Source organism: Vespula pensylvanica, chromosome 1 (genome assembly GCF_014466175.1).
Source record: "Vespula pensylvanica isolate Volc-1 chromosome 1, ASM1446617v1, whole genome shotgun sequence".
Classification (NCBI taxonomy): Eukaryota; Metazoa; Arthropoda; class Insecta; order Hymenoptera; family Vespidae; genus Vespula; species Vespula pensylvanica.
In genome coordinates, this window is record NC_057685.1 from 7,483,827 (window position 1) to 7,492,568 (window position 8,742).

General features: G+C 26.8%; 2 protein-coding genes across 3 annotated transcripts; one reads left to right on the forward strand and one right to left on the reverse strand.

Moving 5' to 3' along the window:
* The first annotated feature begins 2,964 nt into the window (after positions 1 to 2,964).
* LOC122628914 (proteasome subunit beta type-4) lies at positions 2,965 to 4,335 on the forward strand. The gene is made up of 5 exons (XM_043811792.1): positions 2,965 to 3,126; positions 3,374 to 3,580; positions 3,650 to 3,796; positions 3,877 to 4,075; positions 4,177 to 4,335. Exons 1-5 carry the CDS (start codon positions 2,993 to 2,995, stop codon positions 4,270 to 4,272), a joined length of 783 nt encoding a protein of 260 aa, XP_043667727.1. The 5' UTR covers positions 2,965 to 2,992; the 3' UTR covers positions 4,273 to 4,335.
* LOC122628904 (methionine aminopeptidase 1D, mitochondrial) lies at positions 4,288 to 6,437 on the reverse strand. 2 transcript variants are annotated; one of them, XM_043811773.1, is made up of 7 exons: positions 6,385 to 6,437; positions 5,688 to 5,721; positions 5,372 to 5,617; positions 5,089 to 5,280; positions 4,855 to 5,005; positions 4,680 to 4,790; positions 4,288 to 4,608 (listed from the first exon to the last, which is right to left on the reverse strand). In XM_043811773.1, exons 1-7 carry the CDS (start codon positions 6,420 to 6,422, stop codon positions 4,418 to 4,420), a joined length of 963 nt encoding a protein of 320 aa, XP_043667708.1. In that variant the 5' UTR covers positions 6,423 to 6,437; the 3' UTR covers positions 4,288 to 4,417. The 2 variants fall into 2 exon arrangements, with proteins under 2 accessions (XP_043667708.1, XP_043667718.1); XM_043811783.1 differs by lacking the exon at positions 5,688 to 5,721 and having other exon boundaries at positions 5,372 to 5,565; positions 6,385 to 6,415.
* Between the last annotated feature and the right edge of the window lie 2,305 nt (positions 6,438 to 8,742).

Here is an 8,742-nt window from a genome sequence, read left to right on the forward strand (position 1 = left end):
TAGTCATATCAAATACTAATATACTAGTATATTTTATTTACAGAAACAGTATGAAAATGATTACAGATAAATTCAGAAGAGAAAATTAGAATAAAAAAAAGATTTGTAACTTTTTCATTAGTCCAAGTATTACTTATTGTTTTCTGAAAGATTCTTTCTAATTTTACAAAACATTTTCTACGTAGAAAATAAGAAGCGTTTACGCGTTGTAGATTTTTTTTCAGATTTAAAAAAGAAAACTAATTTAATTTTTAATACAACTGGTATAATTAAGAAAGTGTTAACCACTTTGAATTTATCTCTCGTAGATAAGTAACATACATATACGAAGAAAAATCAACACATCTATACACATACGCAACGGTAATATCTTCGATATATACATAATGATATATGAATATGTATAACTACGAGGCTTTCTTCTTCTTTCGTCTAGAATTCTCACTTTCTTTATTATACGTCATCACTTTACTTACTTATCTTACACGCTTACTTTACTTATGCGTGTAATTTCTATGAATACGAAATAACTTTAACGATATACATACTTAAAATACTCTTCCCTGTCTCTGTACCTATGTATTATAGTCAAACTTTACAATTATTCCTTACTCGGCTATTTTATGCATATATATATGTATAATATTACGTAGAAATGCAACGGGTCGCAATGTCCCTTTTTCTCCTGTTCTCCTTTCCTCTGATAACGATCAGAAAACGTCGGTCGTTGATTCGTGTTTCATAGTCTTTTACTCTTCTTCTAATTCTCTTTATATTTCATCCATTTTATCTCTTATGTCTTTAAATAAATAATAAAGCGTTATATTATACATATAAAAAGAAGTTGCGGTGCTAACTATGAAAAGAAAATAGAGTATATGCCATTATATACAACAAAAATACTTTACAAAAAAAAAAAAAAAACAATAAATGCGTTCTATCATTTTTCGTCAAAGAAAAGAAAAGAAAAGAAATGTAAGAAAAGAAGAGAGAAATACTTTTGTTAAACTTTCGCATAATAACCGTACGAAAGCTCGCGTCGTGATATATATTGCTCGCGCAAATATTCTTTATGAAAAAACAAAAACATTTTCTTCTACTTCTTCTTCTCCTTCTTCTTTTCAAAATGTAGCCACTTTGCGCGAGATAAACGTGAGCCTTCATTTATGCGAAAGTTATATACACCGACTGAGTTTTACATGTACAAATGTTAATCGTATAAACAGTCCCTTTTGTTTATTTTCAACCTTCACTCTCTATAATACAGTTTTTTTTTTTTTTTAAGAGAGAACGAGCAGCGTAACACGATAAGAAAAGAATACGCTATATAAGAAAAAAGGCAAAAGATAAAAAAGCAAATAAAAATACAAAAATCAAAGCGTAATCTATTTTTCATTGAGTTTTCTTTCGCATTAAGCGAAAACGTTTAAAATGTGTTAACATTTATATATATATATATATATATATATATATATATATATATATATACACATATATGTATATGTATGTATGTATGTATGTATACATACATATAAATACGATAATTGTCAAATATTAAATGGTAAAAAGAAACACAAAAGAAGGAGAAAAAAGATAAGAAAAATCTTCAATTTGCTTTACACTTAACTCATATTTATAGAAATAGTTTTATCGATAGTTGTTTATTGAACTAAAAATTTACTTGTGTATCAATGAAATGCGATTAAAATGTTGATATTACATTTGTTCAAATGCGAACAACGTTATAACAGATGCGTTATTTTATTTTTATATACCCTGTGACCCGAAGAAAAATCTTTATCATCTTCCAAACATCTTTCATATTTTGTCATTATTTTTTAACCTTATAAATTACGTCATTAATAATATATATTAAGTTCTTTAAAAATTATTACGTACATTTAACGAAAGAAAAACAATTGCAATTTTACAATGATTTTTCTTGTAACATGAATTTAATCCGTATAATATTAAACATAATAATTTAATCGATGAAATATTAATACAAGTTAATAGTTAATACAAAAATATATATTTCGCGTATATCTAATAATATTATATATTATACAGTTAGATCAGAAAAAAGGCCTAAAAAATCGCGATACAAACGATATCATACTCCGTTTGACAAAGAACTTTGTTCGTTATGCGCATGTGCGACATTTCTTAAAAAGTTGACAATATGTTCTAACCTATTCTTACGTTTATCTACAATGATCGTATTTAGTTTCATATTTAACCGCTTCTACGGATAAAGTAACTTTTCCTATCATTTCATCGATAACTGATAATATAATCTCATTACATATATATAATATGACACTTCGTAACTTTATAAAGATTTTTATTTATTGTTGATAAAATACTTATTTACCTGCAGTAGTAACACGTTGATATTTCTTATCGATGTTATTATTTCGTATATCATGAATATTGCACGATAATTAAATTGTATGCACAAAGTTATTATATAGTATTCATTACGAATATTTAAAAAATTGGGTTTTCAAATCTGAATATACTTTCTAAAAGAAAAGCAATATTAACACATCGTAAATTGATTATTGACAAGTCAAGTAGATAGATTAACGAATGAGATTTGTTATTTTGTTACAATACAATCGTCATAAACAAAAAAACGTGTAATTAATAAATCGTTCTTACTTCTTTTATTACTCGTTCGTAAAACTGTTGAATTGTTATTTTATCAATTATGGTAAAAATCTGTCATCGAATTCTTTATTGATTATGCCTCTTGAATTACATTCATTACTCACAATTACAGACATTAAAGAGTATTATATAGGAAAAAGGAAACGATTAGTTTCAAAAGAAATAAAAAATTTTACTACGTAAAACAAATGAGTTTCCAACTTAAAAACTATTTCAGAACGGACCAATCATCAATAAGCAAATATATATATATAGATGGCGCTGTAACACTAGATTTTAGAACATGACATTTCAAAGTTGTTCGTGACTTGTAGTAAATATGGCGCTTTTTGGTGGTAATGTTTGTTCTACTCCCGCACCTTTTTGGCAAAATGGTCCAACGCCGGGCTGTTTTTATGATTTTCCTGGCAGTACCATGCAGTCAGTCGATCATGGAATGCGTCAAAGATCACAGTGAGTTTTATTTCGTTTTTATCAAAATTCAAGGAACTATACTAGATATAACCTATAAATCACGTTAGGTAGAATTTATTTGTTTTATATATTTAAAATGCAGTATTGCTTTATAACGTATTCTCTTTAACATAATAATAATAAGAATATTATTTATAATATAGTATGATGTAGTTCAAAAATAAATTATAACTTAAAAGTAATCATGAAAAATAATTTGTAGTACAGTTTATATGTATTTGTACAGAGCACCTATGACAACTGGAACATCAGTAATTGGCATACAATTTAAAGATGGAGTTATTATTGCTGCCGATATCCTAGCATCTTATGGTTCATTAGCTAGATATAGAAATTGTGAACGTATCATGAAAGTCAATGATAATATTCTTCTTGGTGCTAGCGGTGATTATGCAGATTTTCAGTGCATCAAAAGTAACATTGAAAAGAAAATGTAAGTTATACAATTATTAAAAATATCATCATTTTCAAAAATATAATCATATTTTAATATTGTTTTTAGTCTAGATGAACAATGTTTAGATGATGGGTTTTCTTTAAAACCTAAAGCACTTTATTGTTGGTTAACTCGTGTGATGTATAACAGACGATCAAGTTATGATCCATTTTGGAACAATTTTGTAATTGCAGGTTTACATGATGGAAAACCGTAAATATTTCTTGTTAATTTATAAATTTATATATGGTATTATCAATAAGTAGGCAATATATCTGTATATCTTTTATCAGGTTTTTAGGTACAGTAGATAAACTTGGAACTGCTTACATTGATCCGGTGATTGCAACTGGTTATGGTGCCTATATGGCAACACCTTTATTGCGGAAAGCATATGAAGAAAACAGTGAAATGACTAAAGAAGAAGCAAAAGAACTTCTTTACAAAGCTATGCAAGTTCTTTTTTATAGAGACGCTCGTTCTTTTCCTAAGGTAATTTAATTAGATTAACTTGAGGTAATTTAATTAGTAAAAAATTAAAAAATGAAACTACTGCTATATTTATCGATATATCGTATCCTTTTTTCTTCTAGTATTATCTTGGTATGATTACTAAAGATGAAGGTGTGGAGATTGAAGGTCCATTAACATTAGACAGTAACTGGGAAGCAGCTGTTCTAACCAAATAAATATCAAATCTTGGATTTAAAATATTTCAAAATAATTTTATTAAATAAAATTTAATTATATAATCAAAGACAATTTATTCTACAGCATAGCTTGTTTTGAATTATATAAAGTTTTACTTTCTATCAACTTTATAAATATCAGTAACTACTTTGTCATTATTTCACAACCATTATCAGTTATCAAAATGGTATGTTCCACTTGTGCAGTTCTAGCATCATCTACTGTTACAGCTGTCCAACCATCCTCTAAAATTTCCACCTCTTTTCCACCTTGACTCAGAATTGGCTCTATAGTAAATGTCATACCTGGTTGCATTCTTTCAGGAGATTCGTGCGCTAAATTCAATAAAAAATATTTCATTCCAATATTTATGTATATAAATATTAAATTATTTGTGCAAATATACCAAAATGTAAGATGTCTGGTGGCCCATGAAAATAAGTTCCTATGCCATGTCCAGCAAATGCAGGAATTACATTAAATCCATGCTTATTTGCTATTTCTTCCACAATATTACCTAAAATACTTTTATTATAATATTTTGATATAATTATAAAAAGAAAAGAAATATTACCACATACCTATACTACAAAATTTTTCATTTGGTTTACAAATTTTTATTGCACTTTGAAGGCAAAGTTCAGTCACTTGTATTAATCTTTTACCCTCAGCATCACTTTCTCCTACTTCAAATGTTTTTGAACAATCTCCATGATAGCCATTTAGATAAACCTAAATTTATAGCATTTAACGAAAAAAGAATTATAATAAACTACATAACAAGAATTAAATTTAAATAATATGATGATACGTACAGTCACATCTACATTAATTATGTCTCCGCATTTTAATGGACGATCATCTGGGATACCATGACATGCAACGTTATTAATACTAGTACATATAGATTTTGGAAATCCTCGATAATTAAGCGGACTAGGGTATGCTCCGTTATTTACAATCATTTCATGAATCATTTCATCTAGTTGATCTGTAGTGACACCAGGCTAAGAATTATGATTATTTTTAATATTGATAAAGTCAGATTATTATATATATTGATATGGCATATATAAAATACATAATCTTTATTCTTACCTTGATATATTGTTCTGCCTGAGTAAGAACATATTGTGCAAGTTCACAACTTTCTCTCATACATTCTATTTGATTTTGATCTTTAATCTCTGGTCTTATTGGTCCTTGTTGTGGAATTTTAGTTGAACTATAAGATGGCTTAGGAATATATGATGGCACGTGTCTTCTTTCAGAAACATGCCATGGTTCTACAACTTCATATTTACCAAATGAATTATTTACAATTTTTGGCTTTAATTCTTTTTCCTTTCAAAAATAATTAATAATTTAATCAATACATATAATTTATAAAAAATAATTGATTTGATATACGTACGTGCGATTTGTATCGGAAGAAATTCTTGACAAAACTTTGAAATAAATATTTTTTAATATTCATATTAATTCTTCGTAATTTGATAAAATGTAAAAAATAGATACATTTAAAAATTATTCATGATTATTCATGATTTATTGTAGAATTCAAAATCTAAAATTATAAGATTCTCATATGCAAGAGGTTATGTTTACCAAGTATTAAACGTTAAAATTATCCTCCACCTTTCGTCCGTAGCATATAAAACTTCGACGACAGATATAGACAAAATATAAACAGAAACAGAATAGAGGAACACTGCTTGCTTATTGTAACGATGTATAAACTTGTAGAGATAATATAAGAGATAAGTGAGTTATGCCTCTCTTAACCTAACTCAACAATCAAGTCAATATGTGAATTTTTATGTGAATTATTATAGTACAAAAGTAAAAAATCCATATTATATTTTTCCGAAGATAAAATAATTGAAAAATATTTGTTAATTGTACAAACTTTATATTTTTTATTTATAGTTAAACTTATACAAATAGTTAAAGTGTAATTAAGGATATTACATGTTAGCTGGATATTACTTACGACGGACCATATAAAATATATTTTATATCATAAGTAGAATAGAAGATATTGTAACTAACCTAAGTAGCATAAATAAGAATAAATAAGAATTAATAAAAATAAATGAGTCCCCACTTACGGATAGATCCTCGCAACATTGGCAGCTTCAATTATCATTATTACTAAGCACGATCGTGCTTTCAAATTTCAAACGATAAAACGAAATCCACGGTAGAACGTTCTAAACAGTATATTTATATTAGTAAGCACACAAAATGAAATTGCATACTTTTGCAATTTTATTCTGTTTGTTTTTATAATTTATTTTATACACTCTGTGTTTAATTGTTTCGGTATTTGATAATGACGAACTTGATATTATAAAAAGTAATCTAGTATTAAATTAAAACTATATTAAATAATAAGATTATATATAATTAACTCGGATAAAATTAGATAAAATTATATAATATCATTTCTTAGAGAAACATACCGTAAATGTTCAAATTTAAATGATTTCGAATGATATAATTTTTTTCTTTATGATATTTTTATTAGTAAACGTTCAACGTTTTCATTATCAAATATTTAAAAATTAATCCTAAAAAAGAAGATAAATTCTTTAATTATTCGATTTATTAATAAATTACTTTTTGACTTCTGAAGTAGAAAGAAGAAAATTACATCGCTGGATTACTTTCGCGGGAATCTATATTTCTTTGACGGGGACTTATATTAGGTATCTTAATATTAAACTAATTTATTATCATAATAAAACGATTGATAACAATTTTCAATAATTTCATTTACAATTAGATATTATATTCTATGCTATTTTTCAATAAAATGTTAAGAGAAATTAATACGTTTTTTAAATGTGTAATATATCTAAAGTGACGCAATGCGCATGCGCCGCGCAATTTGTTTAACCATGTTCACGGTATAGATGACGCCATTACTGTTCAGTTCGTATCAGAGAGAGAAGGGGTCCGTATCGTCCTCGTTAATTACAGGTAATTAGTACATTTTTTTCTAAAATATTCCTTCTTCCTATATATCAATCGATAGTTAAACACATGATTTCTATGAGGCCGCGTTCACAAGTCTAAGCATCATCGCGTTAAAAAAATATTCGTGAAAATAAAATCAGTTTCTCGTAGATCCCCTTGGGAGCTTTTGCCTCGTACTTTTTCTTCGATTTTCTTGTTTTATTTTCACAATATTGATACTTCTCTCGCTTTTTAATAATACTCTGATCAATAATTTTACATTAATAGTTATGATTGATTGATATTTTGTATTAAATTCGATTTTCATATATGATATACACACAGAACGAGAGAGAGAGAGAGAGAGAGAGAGAGGTTACGTCATACCTTATATATATATATATATATATATATATACGTACACGATATATACAATATTTTTACACACACACACAGCACACATCTATGGATATTCCCTACACATATTACACACATACTTTTAATCTTGTCCTATGTAATATGATCTTACTTTTTTCAGATTCTCAAGAATTTCCCGAGTTACAAACAAAGCGTCAAATATTCCAGTGTTTACATCTCTTCGATACATATAGGTAAGCTTATTTTCTTTTAATCATATAGCGAGGCTTAATAGAAAGAGATAGATACGTACAGCGTGGAAGTCACATTAGGTTATGTATTTCCAAAAAATTTTTCGATCGATTCTTTTATGACCTTGAGAGAGATCTTTATTCCTGTATAACATTTGGACGAATACAGACGACAACAGATTAATTTTATATTAATTACGTATTTTATTACAGAACTTTTTTATTTTAATTTTATCACGATTACTTTAATATTACAGAAATTTGATTATTTCATAGAATGGTATAGGAATTCGTATACTTTTTAGATTATTTGTCATCGAATTTATTCCTGTAGCTATTATTTTATTTTAGAATTATTGCATATTACGATAGAATTTATTTTAGATTTTTATTAACAATTGGGTCTCCGTATGCAGTTATCTCCGATTAGTAAGATCTGGGCAATAGATATTATTTGAGTTTGTATCATAAAATACAAAACAAGCAATGTCGAGCAAATGACTTTATACTTTGGTACATTTCAAAAATACTTAGCTTTTAATAATTTCAATTTTCATAATGTATTAAATTATTTTTTAGTAAAACGCACTGAAAAATTGTAATTTCTTTATTATTTTTATTTGTTCTCGATTATTTTCATTTACTCTTATTTATTTTTATTAACGCTTTTCAGATTCAATATTATCTTACGTTCACTTTTCTATTCTACATATGTATTTAAATTAAATTATATGCGCATATTTTTAAATTAAAAATCTGGTTTTAAATACGTATAATAAGCTCCTTAATAAAGAGAGAAAGATAGCATATAAATAATAGCTTTGAAGTATCCCCACCAGTTGCCTAATAATTCTTGGAAATGAGTCTCCGGCAAGCAACAAAAGAAAAAGCAATCGTACG

Coding starts and splice junctions, on each gene's coding strand:
- LOC122628914 (XM_043811792.1), top strand. CDS start 2,993: ATGGCGCTTTTTGGTGGTAATGTTTGTTCTACTCCCGCACCTTTTTGG. Junction 3,127..3,373: donor GGAATGCGTCAAAGATCACA/GTGAGTTTTATT, acceptor GTATTTGTACAG/AGCACCTATGACAACTGGAA. Junction 4,076..4,176: donor ACGCTCGTTCTTTTCCTAAG/GTAATTTAATTA, acceptor TTTTTCTTCTAG/TATTATCTTGGTATGATTAC.
- LOC122628904 (XM_043811773.1), bottom strand. CDS start 6,422: ATGATAATTGAAGCTGCCAATGTTGCGAGGATCTATCC. Junction 5,722..6,384: donor AATGTTGCGAGGATCTATCC/GTAAGTGGGGAC, acceptor TTTATTTCAAAG/TTTTGTCAAGAATTTCTTCC. Junction 5,618..5,687: donor TCTTCCGATACAAATCGCAC/GTACGTATATCA, acceptor TATTTTTGAAAG/GAAAAAGAATTAAAGCCAAA.